The 20,016-nt window shown below is 47.1% G+C and overlaps 2 protein-coding genes across 2 annotated transcripts in view; both read left to right on the plus strand.

The window, feature by feature from the left end:
* Nucleotides 1-2,412, plus strand: znrd2 (zinc ribbon domain containing 2). The gene is made up of 4 exons (XM_062548819.1): nt 1-162; nt 555-703; nt 1,160-1,244; nt 1,553-2,412. Exons 1-4 carry the CDS (start codon nt 147-149, stop codon nt 2,095-2,097), a joined length of 795 nt encoding a protein of 264 aa, XP_062404803.1. The 5' UTR covers nt 1-146; the 3' UTR covers nt 2,098-2,412.
* Nucleotides 2,413-12,088: 9,676 nt separating this feature from the next.
* LOC134095338 (phospholipid-transporting ATPase ABCA1-like) overlaps nt 12,089-20,016 on the plus strand; it is a 39,507-nt gene continuing 31,579 nt past the window's right edge. The window contains exons 1-3 of the mRNA XM_062548793.1: nt 12,089-12,196; nt 14,935-15,023; nt 17,308-17,401. Of these exons, the coding sequence (XP_062404777.1) occupies nt 14,958-15,023; nt 17,308-17,401 (160 nt within the window). The 5' untranslated portion in view covers nt 12,089-12,196; nt 14,935-14,957. The remainder of the gene's footprint in view (nt 12,197-14,934; nt 15,024-17,307; nt 17,402-20,016) is intronic.

Raw genomic sequence — 20,016 nt, forward strand, 5'->3', positions numbered from 1 at the left:
GCACAGGGCTACTCATACTCCCGCCCTGCAGATGGCGCTAGGTCTCTTGCTGCATTAAATGGTATCTGAGGACCCACCACAAAAGAATTGGCAGGAAGCGTGAGGTCCGTCTGGCTGCTAGAGGCTAGTAGAGATAAGTGATCAGCATGGCACTGAACGGAGGTAGGATGTAAATCAACTGTTGTTTTCAAAGTTCTCCCAGGTTGTGGTTTTAAGCGTGTGTCAATTGAAAAGACTCCATGCTGCAAGTTTATATTAAGTTAATGGTCTGTTCTGTGTGGAAGGGCAAACTATTTATAGGATTGTCGCTTAGCGGTTGAATTGATGATCCCAGACGTCAGTTAGTGTTATGTTAGCCTTCTAGTTGTTTCACTCCTAGTTATGAGTAGGGCTAACATAAACTTAACCAAATATTTAAAATAATGAAACGTTTGTTTAACCATATCCGGTCCTACTTGTTATATGAAACTAGAGCCTTTAGTCCAAGTTGCTTGTGCGTCGCTGCACTACGCCAGCCCAAGCTGCGTTAACGTTCCTCGGCTGCTCTTTGACAGATGACGACTACGACTGGGAGCCGCCGACGGAGGCCGAGATGAAGGTGCTCGAGGCGCAGCGCGAACGGCAGGACAAGATCAGCAAGCTGATGGGCGGCTATCTGCTGAAGGGCTACAAGATGCTGGGCGACTGCTGCCAGCACTGCGCGGTGAGTGTGTGTCCAGGCTGGCCCGCACTGTGCCGGGCGGGACGTGATAAAGTTGTCGGGGAGTTTTATCGGGAGGACCGTTATGTGTGACTTGCTTACATTTGATCCTGCACATGGAGAATATAGATAACACGTGTTATCAGACCAACGTCAGCAGCTACATGACTGACTTTTGTTTTTCAATCAGGCATGAACTCTGTTCTAGCATCATCTCACTACTGAAGACTGGGACAGTCAGAGGGCTTATTGTGTGTGTGTGTGTGTGTGTGTGTGTGTGTGTGTGTGTGTGTGTGTGTGTGTGTGTGTGTGTGTGTGTGTGTGTGTGTGTGTGTGTGTGTGTGTGTGTGTGTGTGTGTGTGTGTGTGTGTGTGTGTGTGTGTGCGTGCGCAGGGACTAGTACCTGTAGTGTGTAATTGTCTTTATTGTGTGTAATTGTCTTGGGCTTTTGTCTATCAGACAATTCTCCTGGAGGACCGACAGAAAAACCTCTACTGCGTGGCCTGCCAGGAGCTGGACTCGGACGTTGATAAAGACAACCCAGGTGTGTGTGTGTGTGTGTGTTTGTGTGTGTGCCCTCCACACTGCTGAACATGCAAGGGCCAACCGTGTAACCTCTGTTTAACCTCCGGCTTTACACATTATGTCTGAAAGGGCTTTGTGTGTGTGTGTGTGTAAGTGTATGTGTCTACTTATTGTGTGCATGTGTTGCTACATGTGTGTGTGTGATTTTAGCAGCACTCTCAGGTGTGTGTGTGTGTGTGTGTGAGAGAGAGATGTTAGCAGCACTCTCAGGTGTGTGTGTGAGATTGTAGCAGCACCCTCAGGTGTGTGTGTGTCCTCTCTCCGCAGCCCTGAACGCACAGGCGGCCCTCTCCCAGGTGCGTGAGCGTCAGTTGGCGAGCCAGCCGCAGTCCAACGGCGAAGCCGGCCCCTGCCCCTCCAGCGGCACCCCCCGGCCCATCCGCACGCTGCCCAGACCGGAGCACTGCGAGGGGGCCGCGTCCGGACTCAGAGCCCCCGCCGGAGCCTCCGCCGGCTGGCCCTCCTCCTCCTCCTCCTCCTCCTCCATCTCCATCACCACCGCCAGCCCTGCTCCTGCCCCCGCCCCCGTCCTGCCCCCCACCCCACGCCCCAGCGCTGCTGCGCCCCTTGACCCGGCCGCGGTGTCCCCGGGCGGGGGTGCGACTCCAGGGCGTCCCCTGGCGGCGGTGGCGGCGGCCGCGGAGCTGCAGCAGGCTCTGGGGGAGGCGGAGACGGCGCTGCTGGGGAAGCTGGCGTGGGCCTCCAGTCTGCTGGACCAGACGCCCTCCGTGGAGGCCAGCGTGCAGCTCTGCCAGCTCATCCAAAGCTGCGCCGCCTCGCTACGCAGCATCAAGGACCTGCAGAGAGACTAGACACACACACACAGATATACACACACACACACACACACACACATACACACACATTCACTCTCCCACTTACATACGTTCACATGCAGACATTAGAAAACACTCCTCCCATAATGACCACCCCCTATACACACGCACACACACGCTGGTGGGAGTGAGCTCCCATCTTGGAGACTGTTATTGAGATGGTTAACACACACGCAGAGTGTGCTTGCGGAGTGCGTTTGCATGTTGTTGAAGTCCGTGTTATAATTGTGTTAAGACATTATAAGACAAGCATTGGGAAGGCTGTCGTACTCAATAAAAACCATTACAGAACGATTGTGATTGTGTGTGTTGGCAGATTCTGTTAGTAGGTGCTAGCCAGTGGTGGACATCCTATGTTCAGAAAATAAGTAATTTAGTAAATCAGCTCATCCTAACTAGAGGCAGGTAGAGTAGGTAAATAGTAAATAGTAGAAAGAGTATACAGTATGACTTCTACTTTCTCTGATGCTAGCACAATTTAGCAGAATGATCAAATGAACAATTTAAAGACTACTTCTGCAAATTTGCCACCGAAGTTCAAATTTAGAGTTAAAGCCAAACAAACCTGTCCTTTCCACAAGCCTTTCCGGGATATGAAGATTTTAAGGAACGTCGTTTGAAACTGCAGCCTCCACACCCACGGCAATCCAGACTATTTCAATCTGTGGGCCCCTGATGGTTGAACAACCTGCCACTTCCCTCTCTTCTCTACCTCCTTCATCCCCCTCTCTTCTCTCCTCTACCCCCTTCATCTCCCTCTCTTCTCTCTTCTTTCCTCTACCTCCTTCATCCCCCTTTCTTCTCTCTCTTCTCTACCCTACCTCCTTCATCCCTCCTCCTCTTTTCTATACCTCCTTCATACCTCTCTCTTCTCTACCTCCTTCATCCACCTCTCTTCCTTCCTTTACCTCCTTCACTTTCTCCTCCTGCCACACTTTGCACGTATAATGTGTGCACTCCTGTCCTCTAGTGCTAGCATTGCTAGATGCAGTAACTAGATAATGTCTAGTGCTAGTATTGCCAGATGCAGTAACTAGATAATGTCTAGTGCTAGTATTGCCAGATGCAGTAACTAGATAATGTCTAGTGCTAGTATTGCCAGATGCAGTAACTAGATAATGTCTAGTGCTAGTATTGCCAGATGCAGTAACTAGATAATGTCTAGTGCTAGTATTGCCAGACGCAGTAACTAGGTAGACGCAGTAACTAGATAATGTCTAGTGCTAGCATTGCTAGATGCAGTAACTAGATAATGTCTAGTGCTAGCATTCGTAGATGCAGTAACTCCTAGCTGAGGGCTCCTCCATGCTGTAGCTTGAATGTTATTCTCTTGATGTGAGTATCTTTGGATAAAAGCGTCTGCTCAATGAGTACATGTAGCTGTTATGTCAGTGTCATGCCATTTATGGAGGAACTCTCTTCCGTGTCCATTCTTTGTAATATAAAATATAAAACAAAATGTGCTGGCAGGAATATTCTGGCAGCTTCCACACTTATCTTAGCACATCCAGATGATCTGATTGGTCAATCTTAATTTGCGTAATTACATTTTGAGCTATCCACATGTTGGTCTTTAATACATCTGCACTGCATGCGTCTTGCTGTTGTACAAAGTATGACCCAAAAACCTGGTCAGTTCCTTCCTTCACCAGGAGAGGGCAGTGGAGCGCTCGGCCTGTCTTGGAGGTCAGAGGTGACTCAAGCCAAGAGCTGGTCAGTGGGTCATGCTGCTGATGCATATGAAACACTGAGGAGCTCCACAGGCTCAGCACAGAGGGCAGCTCTGACAGGACACACTCTGTACAAGAGTCACACTTCTACACATGCACTGCTGACCTCACACATTTGCTGATACAGATTGTGTGTGTGTGTGTGTGTGTGTGTGTGTGTGTGTGTAGAGTAGAGTGATTCTGATATAACTCCATCAACAGGGTTGAGTGTAGTAGCTTTGTCAAAACCATTGGTATCGTCCGCATGAAGCATTGTGTGTGTGTGTGTGTGTGTGTGTGTGTGTGTGTGTGTGTGTGTGTGTGTGTGTGTGTGTGTGTGTGTGTGTGTATGGGTGGGTGTGTGTGTTTTGCATAGTGTACATCTGGAAACTCCTGAATTTATCACGGTATGTGTGTGTGCCTCAGACAGTACATGAGCTGTTTGTTTGGTTGTGTATTACGGGCCGATGACATCACAGGCTCGGATTCAAATTCCTGGATTTAAAAAAAATTCTGATTCCAGGAGGTCAACGTTCACTGTCTGCAGAGCGAGGAGTGAGGGGCTGGCGGGTCCACTGGACTCCTCAGTGAGTGTGTGTGTGTGTGTGTGTGTGTGTGTGTGTGTGTGTGTGTGTGTGTGTGTGTGTGTGTGTGTGTGTGTGTGCGTGTGTGTGGGACTAGTAGGTCAGACTCCACTGGACTCCATGGGTCAGGTGATGCAAGCGGGCCATTATGTGCTGAGAGCAATACTGCTGTTCACCTGAGGGGGGCGCCAGAGCAGTCATGAGTGCTGCTGACACACCTGGATGTGATCACACTGATCTCACACAGCTGCCCACAGCACAGACGAGCCTTCCTGATGTGTGTGTGTGTGTGTGTGCGTGTGTGTGTAAAGTAGAGTGATCCTGTTATAACTCCATCAACAGGGTTGAGTGTAGCTTTGTCAAAACCATTCGCACGGTCAACGTGAAGTTTTACCTGTCCTTGTCTGTGTGTGTATGTGTGTGTTTTGCATAGTGTACATCTGGAAACTCCTGAATTTATCACGGTATGTGTGTGTGCCTCAGACAGCACATGAGCTGTTTGTTTGGTTGTGTATTACGGGTACCAATGACATCACAGGTTCGGATTCAAGTTCCTGGATTTCAAAAAAATGTTGATTCCAGGAGGTCAAAGTTCACTGTCTGCAGAATGAGGAGTGAGGGGCTGGCAGGTCAGACTCCACTGGACTCCACATGAGAGAGTGTGCGTGTGTGTGTGTGTGTGTGTGTGTGTGTGTGTGTGTGTGTGTGTGTGTGTGTGTGTGTGTGTGTGTGTGTGTGTGTGGTCCATGAGTGTGTGAGTATGGGTGTGTGAGAGAGACAGAGCGTACAATGAGTATCTGTATAATTTCTTTGTTTTTGTTTGTATGCTTGTATAGTATTAGAAAACGATCATAACATTTTATGGCGTGTTGTGTTGTGTTGTGTTGTGTTGTGTGTTTTGTTGTGTGTGTGGTGTTGTGCTGTGTTGTATTGTATTGTGTTGTGTTGTGTTGTGTTGTGTTGTGTTGTGTTGTGTTGTGCTGTGTTGTGCTGTGTTGTGCTGTGCTGTGCTGTGCTGTGCTGTGTTGTGTTGTGTTGTGTTGTGTTGTGTTGTGTTGTGTTGTGTTGTCTTGTGTTGATGTGTTGTGTCGATGTGTTGTGCTGTGTTGTGTGTTTTGTTGTGTGAGTGTTGTGTTGTGTTTGGTTGTGTCTGTCTGTGTGTGTCTCTGTGTGTGTGTGTGTGTGTGTGTGTGTGTGTGTGTGTGATGTGTGTGTGTGTGTGTGTGTGTGTGTGTGTGTGTGTGAGTATGGGTGTGTGTGTGTGTGTGTGTGTGTGTGTGTGTGGTCCATGAGTGTGTGAGTATGGGTGTGTGAGAGAGACAGAGCGTACAATGAGTATCTGTATAATTTCTTCGTTTTTGTTTGTATGCTTGTATAGTATTAGAAAACGATCATAACATTTTATGGCGTGTTGTGTTGTGTGTTTTGTTGTGTGTGTGTGGTGTTGTGCTGCGTTGTGTTGTGTTGTGTTGTGTTGTGTTGTGTTGTGTTTGGTTGTGTCTGTCTGTGTGTGTCTCTGTGTGTGTGTGTGTGTGTGTGTGTGTGTGTGTGTGTGTGTGTGTGTGTGTGTGTGTGTGTGTGTGTGTGTGTGTGTGTGTGTGTGTGTGAGTATGGGTGTGTGTGTGTGTGTGTGTGTGTGTGTGTGTGTGTGTGTGTGTGTGTGTGTGGTCCATGAGTGTGTGAGTATGGGTGTGTGAGAGAGACAGAGCGTACAATGAGTATCTGTATAATTTCTTCGTTTTTGTTTGTATGCTTGTATAGTATTAGAAAACGATCATAACATTTTATGGCGTGTTGTGTTGTGTGTTTTGTTGTGTGTGTGTGGTGTTGTGCTGCGTTGTGTTGTGTTGTGTTGTGTTGTGTTGTGTTGTGTTGTGTTGTGTTGTGTTGTGTTGTGCTGTGCTGTGCTGTGTTGTGCTGTGCTGTGCTGTGCTGTGCTGTGCTGTGCTGTGCTGTGCTGTGTTGTGTTGTGTTGTGTTGTGTTGTGTTGTGTTGTGTTGATGTGTTGTGTTGTGTGTTTTGTTGTGTGAGTGTTGTGTTGTGTTTGGTCGTGTCTGTCTGTGTGTGTCTCTCTCTGTGTGTGTGTGTGTGTGTGTGTGTGTGTGTGTGTGTGTGTGTGTGTGTGTGTGTGTGTGTGTGTGTGTGTCTGTGTGTGTGTGTGTGTGTGTGTGTGTCTGTGTGTGTGTGTGTGTGTGTGTGTGTCTGTGTGTGGCATTCCCCCCAGGACTCAGATCTTGTATGACCTACTTCACCTGTGAACATGATCATACAAGTATAAACTTTCATACACACACTCATGCATAAATATTCACCAAAGCTCTTCAACACACTCAAGCTTCATTCAGACATAGGTGTAAGTCTGCATGATCTGTGTGTGTGTGTGTGTGTGTGTGTGTGTGTGTGTAGCTGCTTTCAGACATAGGTGTGCAAGTCCTTAAGACATAGGATCGTGTATCTGAACAACATATCCCGGCATTTGGAACTCTGAAATTAGGCAGCTCTTCCGCTACTCCCATCCTAGTATTTCAGATGGACATTATGTGGAGAACATGCGAGTAGGATTCGCACCACGTGAGAGGGATTGTTGATGATGTTTCTTTCTATGTGCACTGGCAAGAGACAGTACTCAACTCAATAGATCTCTGAAGTTCGCTTACATAAAAGAACCAAAGCTGCCATCTTTGCCCATATAAGGAGATCCGGGAGTTAAAGGAACACTTCACTGTTTTGTCATATTAAACTACGTTATTCCCTTAACTAAGACGAGTTGATTCATACCTCTCACGTTTCAATGCGTGCACTCACTGGCTCTGGCGCGCGGTGCAACTTTGATAGCACTTAGCTAGCCCGGAACTTGGCAACTATTTCAACTCAATAAACCCGTTTTGAAATAATTTGGATGATTAAATGATCTGATGACAATGATGACATTCCCCGGCGCCCCTAGCGTCCCAAGGCCAACCTTGCAACATTGGAACTTACTGTCCAGGTAAGAGAAGTGAGAAACAGGAAATCGTGTTTCTTACCTTGTAACATCCACATTGTTCTGTTGAACTTATGCTAACCGTTTCACTAGCTTGTTAGCAAACCCATGTGCTTTATAGTTACTTTTTTCCACAGTTGATAAGAAATAGCATGCACACTTTCTCCAGCAAATATAACAATCCTACCAAGGTTAGTCCTAATCCTACCAAGTTCCATGTGTTCCACTTGGATGAATAAAGTTCTCAAGAAACTGATCATTAGAGTTCTCAAGAACCTTTTGGTTGGTGTGTGTGTGAGCACCGTACACAGTACTCGTCTTGCACTGGGTCATCCTCCTGAATCTCAGTGCTCTGACTATTGTGAAATATAATGTTCTGACTGACATGTTTTATCCCTGGCTGATGCGATCTGACTATAATCATGTGAAATATAATGTTCTGACTGATGTGTTTTATCTCTGGCTGTTGGCTGCATGATTTAGCCATTAGGCACTGAGCCAGGCACGCCACTGGACTTTTCCTGAACGCACAGGCTGCCAGTCTGCCAGTCCGCCCGTGACTGCAGTCCATCACTAGTGTGCCTGGTTCATGCCCTGGTTCATGCCCATCACTAGAGTATGGCTGTTTCATGCCCATCACCCGTGTGCCTGGTTCATGCTAGTCCATTTGCATTTCATTGGAGGGTAGCCGAAATGATAACCAGACATTCAGATGCCTGCTGATTAGTTTTGTTACACAGGAAATGCCTTGAAGCTGTCGGTTCAAATAAAGGCTTTTCACAAAGCACTTACTGTAAGACATTTCAGTGGGCGTGATCAGTACTCTTGTCCTGTGCCATTCTACTTCATCACACATAACTCTATTTATGGACTTTAATGTTTGGATTTTTAAGATGGGTTAATACTCATGTCTAGTGAAAACATCATGCAAATAGCCTCATTGGTGTCTTACTGAAAAAAATGCTGACTTGTTCAACACTTTCAATACTTATTTTCTCCACTGTATCTATGTGTGTGTGTGTGTGTGTGTGTGTGTGTGTGAGAGAGAGAGAGAGAGAGAGAGACCATGTGTTTCTGTGTGTGCATACGTGCATGTACAGTATATGATGTGTGTGAGTGTGTGCATGTGGAACACTTATGTGTGTGTGTGAGTGTGTGTGTGTATGTGTGTGTGTGTGTGTGTGTGTGCGTGCATGCATGTGTGTATGCATGTGGAACACATGTGTGTGTGTGTGCGTGCGTGTGTGTGTGTGTGCCTGTGTTCCGCTGTCCTTGGTATGTACCACATCCCCTCAGAGCTGCTTCTCCAAAAGTCAGTGGTTTCCCATTAGATGCATTTCCGTAAACACTCTCTCACCCCATAACTTCCCTCCTCTACCCCTGTCTGCCCCTCCAATCCCCAAACTACCCCAGTGCCCCACTCAGTCCTTAACTACCCCTCTCTAGCCTGTCAGTCCCTAACTGTCCTTCTCTACCCCTAACTGCCCCCATCAGCTCTCAACTGCCCCCATCAGCCCTTAACTGCCACCCTCAGCCCCTTTAGTCCTTAATGCCCCCCCTCAGCCCTCAACTTGTAAACAAGCAAGGAATCTGACTGTGACTAACTTTGCTCTCAAACACTCAAACAAATAAACATAAAATAATAAAAAACAGAACAGTGAGAACAGAATGAAGGGCAGGAGAATAAGACAACGTATAAGAATAAACACAACACAAGCCAGATAATATACAAAAGAGGGTGGGAATAGTGCAATATTATTATAGAATGAGGTTTAAGATTGAATATAAATATATTGCAGGGCAGTTTAGTGAAATTATATAGTATTAATAGCAATGTTGTAACTGTGAGATTGAAGTGCTGTCTTTTGTGTTGACTGGTTTACGTGACTGTGTCCTGTTGAGTGTGTATGCTGTGTATGAGTGTGTGTATCTGTGACTGTGTGTATGCTGGAGAGTGTGTGTGCTGTGTGTGTGAGTGTGTGTATCTGTGACTGTGTGAATGTTGGTGAGTGTGTATGCTGTGTGATTGTGTGTATCTGTGACTGTGTATCCTGGTGAGTGTGTTTGCTGTGTGTGAGTATGTGTATCTGTGACTGTGTTTCCTGGTCAGTGTGTATATGTGTGAGTGTGTGTATCTGTGGCTGTGTGTATGGTAGTGAGTATGATACCCAGAGTCCAGTAAAAAAATATGTGTGTTTAGCTGGTAAGAGAACAGAGACTCCCCAGCATTGCATCACCTCCTGTTTGTGATGTCATGAGCAGCTAAACTGATGATGGTGCTACAGAGTGGCGACCTTCAGCCCAAATGCCCACATGACATGCACCACAGTCCAGTCAGGGTCAGAGTGCTGAACAACCACTCAACTGTCACTTCTCATTCAGCCTGTCTCCCTGCCTGTCTGCCTGTCTGCCTGCCTGCCTGTCTGCCTGTCTGTCTCTCTGTCAGTTTGTCTCTCTGTCTGCCTGTTTATCTGTCTGTCTCCAGTCCAGTCCAGTCTCCTGTCTGTCTGTCTGTCTGTCTGTCTGTCTGTCTGTCTGTCTGTCTGTTTATCTGTCTGTCTGCTCAACTCAATTTGTTTCATGTTGTTTGTTTGGTCCAGAGTGGGGTGACAAATAGAGCTAGAGAGAGAGGGAGAGAAAGAGAGAGAAAGAGAGAGAGAGAGAGGGAAGGAGAGAAAGAGAGAAAAGGATGGAGAGAGTGAGGGAGGGAGAGAGGGATGCAGGATCAACAGACAGACAGTCAAGACACCACCACCCCCTACAGACAGCGTCCGCTAAAGACGATCACTTCCTCCTAAAGACAGCGTCCACTAAAGACGTCCACTTCCTCCAAGTAGTCTGAGAACATCATGAGATTACTCAGGAACTCAGTGACATGTTCTCACTAATGAAATATATGGTATTTTGTATAATAGTTTATAGTTTAAACGTTGTATGTATTTGTTGTGTATTTTAGAGCATTTAACCTCATGTGTGAATATTGGTTTTGTGATAATAAATGTTAGTGGTGCTAGTGGGTTGCAAGACAGGAACCTGTTACTGGAAGAGGATGCTCTATAGTGTGAGTCATATCATCAGCACTCAGAGTACGTCAGATCAACTGGAGTGCTGTAATGTAGTTCTTTGTTGAGGGGCAGGAACTACTAGTCCCAGAAGGCATTTCCTTGTTGCTTGTCTTTCTTCAAAGGGCAACTGTGCAGTGATGGCGATGGGTCCCAGCGCTGCCAGCCATAAAGGATACCATGTGGGACACATTCCCAGACAAACTATCTCTCTCCATCTCTCTCTCTCTCTCTTTCTCTCTCTCTCTCACACACACACACACACACACACACACACACTCTCCCTCACACAAACACACTCTCCCTCTTTCTCTTTCTCTCACACACAAATACACACACACACACACACACACACACACACACACACACACACACACACACGTATATACACACAATCGGGTCTCTCGCTCTCTCTCTCTCTCTCTCTCTCTCTCACACACACACACATGCATATACATTATACACACAAATGGTCCCTCTCTCTCCACTGCGCTCTCTCTGTCCAGGCCTGAGAGTGATCAAACGAGGGTTATGGTGTGTGTGTATGTGTTGGGGGGGGGGGGGGGGGCACAAGATGTCATGTGTGTTTCATGATGTACTTATTCCAGGAGGTGAGTCCAGTCTTTGTGATCACAGTGCCGTCGTCCCACAGATCTGATCAGGGGCCAGTGAGAGTATCAGAGCCGTCGTCCCACAGATCTGATCAGGGGCCAGTGAGAGTATCAGAGGTGGGGGCCCCGGGTGGAACGACTTCCTCAGCCACAGGAGATAAGCTGCTGACCCTGAGGAAGATCACTCACACACACACACACACACACACACACACACACACACACAACTTTGTGTTCTGCCTGAAGGGGATGCAGCTCGGAGCTAAAACCCCCCACAAGAGGATAATCCAATCACCGAGCCTCCTGAAATGAAGTGACCAATCACCCCGTTAAGCGGTCTGATGACCTTTCACCTCAGATGAGCAGAAAGCAACATGTGTTCAGCAAGAGTCCGACCTGTGTGCCATACCTCTGTACTTGGCACTATGGGAGTGTGCATGTGTAGTATGAGGGTATTGTGCAGGCAGGTGTGGTGTGTGTGTGTGTGTGTGTGTGTGTGTGTGTGTGTGTGTGTGAGAGTGTGTATTGCATGTCCACATGACATAAATCTTCTACAGCCATTAAATAGTCCACATATGACCCCCCCCCCCCCCCCCCCCCCACACACACACACACACACACACACATACACATACATGATCAACACACAAAGTTACAAAAACATGAGTGATGAAAAACATTCAAGCATTCAGGAGTTACTACTGCACCAGTACTCGTACTAAAGGATAGAATCTGTTGTTGTTTGTGGTTATGTTTTCCAAACTCCTACTTGTTTCTGTGCTCGGTAAGAATGTAGCATCATTAAGGGTTTTCAATTATTGCTAGTTAATTCCAGATGTGGCGGGCAGCGATGTGGCCAGAGGTGTCGCCCGTTTTACTGTGCTGTTTTGAAGGAGCACGTGTTCCCACCGATGAATCTGTACCCCAGTGACCGTGAGTAACCTCGCGCCGTCGCACGCAGACGCGCACGACTATAAAGAGCCTCCGTGAGGGGGATGCTGCTTCTTCTCGAAAGTTTAAAGGAATCACCGGGACGGGGTGCGCGAGAGCCAGAGTGAGCCGTCTGCTTTCTCCCCCTGAAGGAAATAAGACCGAGAGATCTAAACGGAGACAGCGTGTGCCGAAGGTGTGTATGCCTTATTTTATTTTCATTCATTCTTTTTTGGAACAGAAGTTTAACATTCTCCGAAATGTATCGTTTCCAACGTGTTTTCCAAAGGTGTTTCTTTACTTGGAATGCCTGTTGAAAGAGTTACTCGCTCGTGAACAGATATGTTTTCTGATTTTCACACACACATGTAGACGTATATCAAGATATAAGACATAGAGCTGTATGTTTGGTGGTTGCTAATTTAGAAAGGAATCGTTTGGTGAAGGAATAGTCTTCCGCAAGCATCCCGTAGCTAAGGATCACTCGACCGCCGAGCCGTAAGCCTACGCCTTTGTCATACTGTACTTTTTGTTACAGTAAACTCTTGAGAATTTGGGCTGGTTAAGAGTCACTTTACACAGCTTGCTCGTGCAGGCAGGGTAGATATTTTATTGTGTGCTGTTTTGTCTGGTGAGACAGAGGCCATAACTGAAGTTAAAATCAAGAATAGCTGCCATCAAAGAACACAGAAAATGAGGTGATTCGTCGAGGAAAGGAGGGCAAGCTTCAGTTCCAGAGAACGGGGCAGAGCTAGCGGTGTGAACGGGCATGCTGGTGCGTGCAGCGGTTCTGGCGCCGGTATGGGTATCATCTGAACTCACGGACGATAACGGGGATGTCATGCGTGCTATCACAAAGTTTGAAGAGGTTACAAATCAGTGCGTCATGCATTCCGGTCCACACCGTTAAAACCCGACACGCGGACGCACACATCCCCGCACACCTGAGAGCACACACACTTATGTGATTAGGGATATATAGAATGAGATAGTGCGAGATAGCCCGATATCAGCTCTGCCCGCGCATCCACACGTTGCGCAAGAGGAAACGCAGATTGCTGAGGACATCAATTCGCATATTCTTCTGGATTTGAGTGTGTGTGTGTGTGTGTGTGTGTGTGTGTGTGTGTGTGTGTGTCATCAGTGGCCCCCATATGATCCGTTGTGTGTAGTTGAGGCCTCTCTGAACCTCACCGACGGCAATGTTGTGCTGTTGCTGTGGTCAGTGTAGGGACTGAAGTTATGGTCAATCTCAGCACTGTTACATCAGTAAGATCAAGTAGGAAATTACAACTGGGTGATTGATTTGTAGTGCTAATGTACTTCCACACACACACACACACACACACACACACACACACACACACACACACACACACACACACACACACACACACACACACACACACACATTGATGAGGTGTTGATATAATCACCTGTAAGCAGTGCCCCAGTGATCACTCAGAACAAAGGTATGTGACGGGCCAGCCATCAGTCTCGATCACCAGCAACATGGATGAATACCCCCATTTACATTCTCAGCCCTCGGCCCCCTGATCAAACACACACACACACACACACACACACACACACACACACACACACACACACTCATCCCTGTGCTTCCTCCCAGGCTCATAAGTGCTGCTGGCTGGCTAAGTGTCTCCTGTACAGACGCCCCCCCCCACCCCGTGGGTCCCCCAACTGTCCTTTGTTCTATGGAACTCTGGGAAACCTAAGCCCCACACCCCCATTCACACCCCTCACACACACACACACAGGCAGCTCAGAGGGACAGTAAAGGCGCAGCTCTCTCCCCTGTAGGACAGTAACAGGTCAACTCTCCTGAAAGACGGTAAAGACTGCAATCTTTTTCCTGAAGAACCGTAAGAGTTTATTCTTTCTCCTGGCTGACCTGTGTTGAGTTTAATCTCTGTGTGTGTGTGTGTGTGTGTATGTGTGTGTGTGTGTGTGTGTGTGTGTGTGTCTGGGATGAGTAGTATTGAGTTTAAACTGTGTGTGTGTGAACAGTAAGAATTTTGTTCATTCTGTTGTAGGATCGTGAGTTTAGGATCTGTTGTAGGATCGTGAGTTTATTCTCTCTCCTGAACAGCGAAGGCTGATCTCTCTAGTGTAGGACATAGAAGGCTGAACTCCCTCTCCTGTAAGATAGTTAGAGTTGATTCTGTCTCCTGTAGGATAGTAAGAGTTGATTCTGTCTCCTGTAGGATAGTAAGAGTTGATTCTGTCTCCTGAGTTGATTCTGTCTCCTGTGGGATAGTAAGAGTTGATTCTGTCTCCTGTAAGATAGTTAGAGTTGATTCTGTCTCCTGTAGGATAGTAAGAGTTGATTCTGTCTCCTGTAGGATAGTAAGAGTTGATTCTGTCTCCTGTAAGATAGTAAGAGTTGATTCTGTCTCCTGAGTTGATTCTGTCTCCTGTGGGATAGTAAGAGTTGATTCTGTCTCCTGTGGGATAGTAAGAGTTGATTCTGTCTCCTGTGGGATAGTAAGAGTTGATTCTGTCTCTTGTGGGATAGTAAGAATTGATTCTGTCTCCTGAACACAGAAGGCTGATCTTTCAATTGTTGAACAGTGAAGGCTGAACTTTCAACTGTTGTACAAAGAAGTCTGATCTTTTCCTGTTGGACATTAAGGCTGATCTTCCAATTGTCGAACAGTAAAGGCTGAACTTTCTCCTGAACTGTGAAGGCTGGACTCTCTCTGGAGCCGAAAGACTCCTGCTCTTTGGTCCGGCTACCTTTGAGCTTCATGCTGGACACTGAGAAAGTGTGTTTGCACGTGTGTGTGTGTGTGTGTGTGTGTGTGTGTGTGTGTGTGTGTGTGTGTGTGTGTGTTCTGTGCATTCTGCTCACGGTGCCGTGTCTCTGTGTGTGGTGTGTGTGTGTGTGTGTGTGTGTGCGCATGTGTGTAGAACGGCACAGGTAGCGGGGAGAGATGTCCATCTCCACACAGCTGGGCCTCCTGCTGTGGAAGAACTTCACCTACAGACGGAGACAGACGGTAAGAGATCACACCACCCTCCCTCCTTTAACGCCTTCTCTTCTTTCCTCTCCTCTCTTCTCCTCTCCTCTCTTCTCTTCTCTTCTCTTCTCTTCAGTCTGAGTTCTCTCTCTCTCTTGCTCTCTTCTCTCTCTCTCCTCTCCTGTCTGTGTTGTTTAATGGGCCTCTGTAAAGCCACAATGCCTCTCTCTTTCTTTCCCCTCTCCCTCTTTCTCCCCTCTCTCTCTCTTTCTCTACTCTCTCAATCTCCTCTCTCTTTCTTCTTAGCTCTTTAATGGGTTACATTGGCATCACAATTGCTCCTACATCTCTCTCTCTCTCTCTTTGTCAGTGTCCTGTAACTTCTTCTGAATTGCCCATGGGTTTACTCTCTCTCTCTCTCTCTCTCTGTGTCACACTCTCTGTGTGTGTGTGTGTGTGTGTGTGTGTGTGTGTGTGTGTACGTGCGTGCATGCATGCATGCATGCATGCGTGTGTGTGTGCGCATGTGTGTGCGCATGTGTGTGCGCATGTGTGTGCGCATGTGTGTGTATGTGATCTGCTGTCAGCTACATCTGAAGTATATGTGTTGAGATTCGGGTCTGTCGTGGGTGAACGTGTGCATGTGTGTGTGTCGTGTGTGTGTGTGAGTGTCTTGTGTGTGTGTGTGTGTGTGTGTGTGTGATAGATAGATAGATAGATACTTTATCTCTAGTGTAGGACATAGTGTGTGAGTTTAATCTGTGTGTGTGTGTGTCTGGGATGAACAGTGTTGAGTTAAATCTGAGTGTGTGTGTGTGTGTGTGTGTGTCTGGGAAGAACAGTGTTGAGTTTAATCTGTGTGTGTGTGTGTGTGTGTGTGTGTGTGTGTGTGTGTGTGTGTGTGTCTGGGAAGAACAGTGTTGAGTTTAATCTCTGTGTGTGTGTGTGTGTGTGTGTGTGTGTGTGTCTTTGATGAGTAGTGTTGAGTGGGTTGTGGGTTGAACAGTGTTGAGTTTAATCTGAGTCTGTGTGTGTGTGTGTGTCTTTGATGAGTAGTGTTGAGTTTAATCTGAGTGTGTGTGTGAGTTGAGCAGTGTTGAGTTTAATCTGAGTGTGTGTGTGTGTGTGTGTGGGGGGGGGGGGGGGTTGAGCAGTGTTTGTTGAGTATAGTGTAATGTTAAATCAGAGTGCTTATGAGTTGTAAGTAGTGTAGCTATTGGGTGAGTTTTGAATCCTTCTAAGCACAGAGAGTTACTGTTACACTGGCCCTGAGCGCCTATTCCACTTCACACAGTTTGGCCACCTGGGTTCATGCTAAGGCCTGATTGAGTTCTGCTATATGGCCCGTATTGAGTTCTGCTATATGGTCTATATAGAGGTCTGCTATAAGCAGGTCTGGTGTGGCCAATATTGAGTTGTGAGTGGTTCTGAGGCCAGGCCCGGTGTGTGAGTGGTTCTGAGGCCCGGTGTGTGAGTGGTTCTGAGGCCCGGCCCGGTGTGTGAGTGGTTCTGAGGCCAGGCCCGGTGTGTGGCGTGATGGGCTTGGCTGTGGCCAGAGAGGGGATTTGAGTCTTGTGCTGAGATTTAGTGCGGGTTCTTTCAGGGGGATAAAATACGCGCGGAGCGGAACACAAGTCACCGGGTTCATAGCAACAGGGCGCCGTAGCAACAGGGTGTCCGGTCTCAGAGGTCCCGGCAACAGCAGGGGCGCTCGGTATGGTGGCTGCTTAGGGACTAACAGAGCTGAAGCTTTGCCAAGTTCAGTGCGACCATGCTGAGTGGTTAGAGAGAGTGCAGGCAAGGGAAACAGCAGGGGCACACACACACATACACACACACAAAGACACACACACACACACACACACACACACACACACACACACACACACACACACACACACAGTCTAGCACATCCTTGTGTGCAAACACGTGCACTGCGACTCTCTATCCATCCCCCTTTATCTTCAACACACAGCCTACTTGAACACACACACACACACACACTCATGCATTAACACTCACATATAAGCACACTCACACTCACACAATGTTATGGAATTGCAAAAAGGGTTATGATGTCAGGCCAGGATTTAAACGAGACTGCTTTTTATGAGAATGAGAGTGTGTGTGTGTGTGTGTGTGTGTGTGTGTGTGTGTGTGTGTGCTGTAGGTTAGGAGGATGCTCTCAGCCTCTGAGAGCTCTATTAGCAGCTTCTCTGCTCCCATGGGACAGAGCCTAATGTCTTCTACAGACAGCACTCTACGAAAAATGCTGACATTTGACTGTGTCTCTGTGTGTGTGTGTGTGTGTTTTCTTACACAGCTTCAGCTTCTGGTCGAGATCATCTGGCCTCTCTTAATCTTCTTCATTCTCATCGCTGTGAGGCTCAACTACCCACCCTACGAGCAACATGAATGTGAGTATGCACACACACACACACACACACACACACACACGCACACACACACACACACGTTCACCCACGACAGACCCGAATCTCAACACATATGCTTCAGATGTAGCTGACAACAGATCACACACACACACATGCACACATGCACACACACAGGCATCCACAGACACACATGGCATTGTGCACCAGCACTAACCTTACCATCTCATAATAGAGTTATTCCCTGATTACTTAACCATACTCACACACACGCAAGCATTCATGCGTGCGTGCACATACACACACACACACACACACACACAAACAACCAAAACACTCACCAGCCACATAACAGTGTGTTTGTGTGTGTGTGTGTGTGTGTGTGTGTATGTTACGCAACAGTCGGTAAAGGAATTCACACTAATATGGCAGATCACCAGCGAAGTGCTTGCCCACTTTATGGCCCTTACCATGGGCACTTATCACACACGCTAGATATCTGTGGCACTGATATCCGAGTGTGTGTGTGTGTGTGTGTGTGTGTGTAATCAGTGGTTGGTAATGATTTGATCAGGGGCACCGTGTACCTCTCAGGACAAACAGATGTCAAGCTGGTTCACACCATTAAATGCTAGAGGTAGTAGAACGTGTTTGGGGAACGTGTCGGGTTCTTTTGTGACGAGAACCTTGGGAACGCGCTGTGTTCTTGTGTGAAGAGAACCTTGGGAACGCGCTGTGTTCTTGTCTGAAGAGAACCTTGGGAACACGTTACGTTCCTGTGTGAAGAGAACCTTGGGAACGCGCTGTGTTCTTGTGTGAAGAGAACCGTGGGAACGCGCTGTGTTCTTGTGTGAAGAGAACCGTGTGCCGTGACCCCAACACTTGTTCATCAGCACTCTGGTGGTTCCTGCGGTGGAACACAAGAGTGAGTCTCACACTCTGCTGGAACAAACCAGCGGATCATAGACACACACACACATACACACAGCATGTCTGTGTTTGAAGTGGAAGTGAGACTTTCGCTTCTGCTTCCTGAGTTTGAGTGACGAAGGGACAAGGTGTGTGCGTGTGTGTGTGCGCTTGTGCGTGTGAGTGTAGTTGAAGGTCTAAAGGCCCATCCATAACTATGAAGACTGTAACTGTAGCGATATGAGTGGTCACACTGACCAATGATAAGGGAAGACTCTGGAATGTTCTTCAGGCGCATTCATGTTTCGTTTTTAAAACGTGATGGATTCTGATCAGTGTTGCCAGATTGGGTTGAGCGATTTCTGCCCAATCACGTTAAAAAACCCTCCTCTTCAGCAAAAAACTGCCCCAACAACGACTTGAGAACCATTAGAGAACCATTTAACTCAAAATGTTATTTGCACGCCTAAAGCTTATTTTCTCCCGGCAACCAAGTCAAAAGAGGCCCGGGCAGCTCCCAATCCGACCGACTTCCAGGCTTCTATCCCTCTGAAGTGATGCAGAGTGGAAATGGTTCTAGAACGATTTTTACTCTTACTGTTAAAGTGCTAGAACATGTATGCTTTTTACTGTTATTGTTAAAATTTTGAGTGGCTGGGCCTTAAGAGGTGACTCTGGAAGTGTGTGTGTGTGTGTGTGTGTCTGTTTAGTAGCATGTTTCAACAGCTCCCTGCAGCATTCTCAACCACCAATCACAGATCAGCTCCCTGATTGTGAGGTTTTTGTTTGGTTTTGCCTCCTACTCATTCATTTCTTTTTAATCTTCGACATGAGCATGACACACACACACACACACACTTACACACACTGAAGACACAAGCACCCGGTCTTTTTCCCCCACCTCCACAGTGTCTCATGCTAGTAGATAAAAGGTCAAATGTAAACAAGGTTATTTTTCCCCTGCAGTCGATTCGGCTGAGCCTTTTGTATGATGAAATCCATGATGCCGTCTGCTAGTGTGCTAATGCTAGCCTAACGTGCACGCTAGCCCCAGCCGCTCTTGCTGTTGGTTATCTTCTCAGTGGTGAAGGGCCACTGCTAGCTTGCTAGTGCTAACCTAATGTGCACTAGCTCCAGCCGTTGGTCACCTTATCAGTTGTGAATGGTCCTCAGCTGCTGCTAGCATGCTAGTGCTAAGCTAGGGTGACCAGATTTCTCTGAACTAAAACCGGGACACCTTGTGCGTGATCAAATGTAACGTGAAGATGCGATAGGTGAAAAATTTCATTGCTGTGTAAATGCACAAATTCTGTGCACTTTCAGTCAGAGATTAGGGCCTGCACTGACTCCTAAACAATCCTCACCTATTATCCAGATAGCCTATGCATGAAAACATTTTTTGCCATATTAGCCATATTATTTTCTCAACCTTAGTTTACATTATGTGTGATAACTCTAAACAGCTACTCTTGTCAGATGGCCATTATACATCATTGAAAAGCTGAGATTCCAGGCTTTCAGAAAAGGTATAGTGACCTTTGCCACCTTTTCAGTAACGACCATCTGGCTCACGGACTAATTGGTAATTGAGACCTGCTAGCCATTAAAACGAGGCATTGAAACAATGTAACGTTGACTGCAAAGATTGTGCAGACTGTTGTGATTGACTGACACACGATCACACACACACAAATCATAGCCTACGTCGGACGCTTTATGCTAGTTTCTAC

This window comes from Sardina pilchardus, chromosome 11 (genome assembly GCF_963854185.1).
Source record: "Sardina pilchardus chromosome 11, fSarPil1.1, whole genome shotgun sequence".
Classification (NCBI taxonomy): domain Eukaryota; kingdom Metazoa; phylum Chordata; class Actinopteri; order Clupeiformes; family Clupeidae; genus Sardina; species Sardina pilchardus.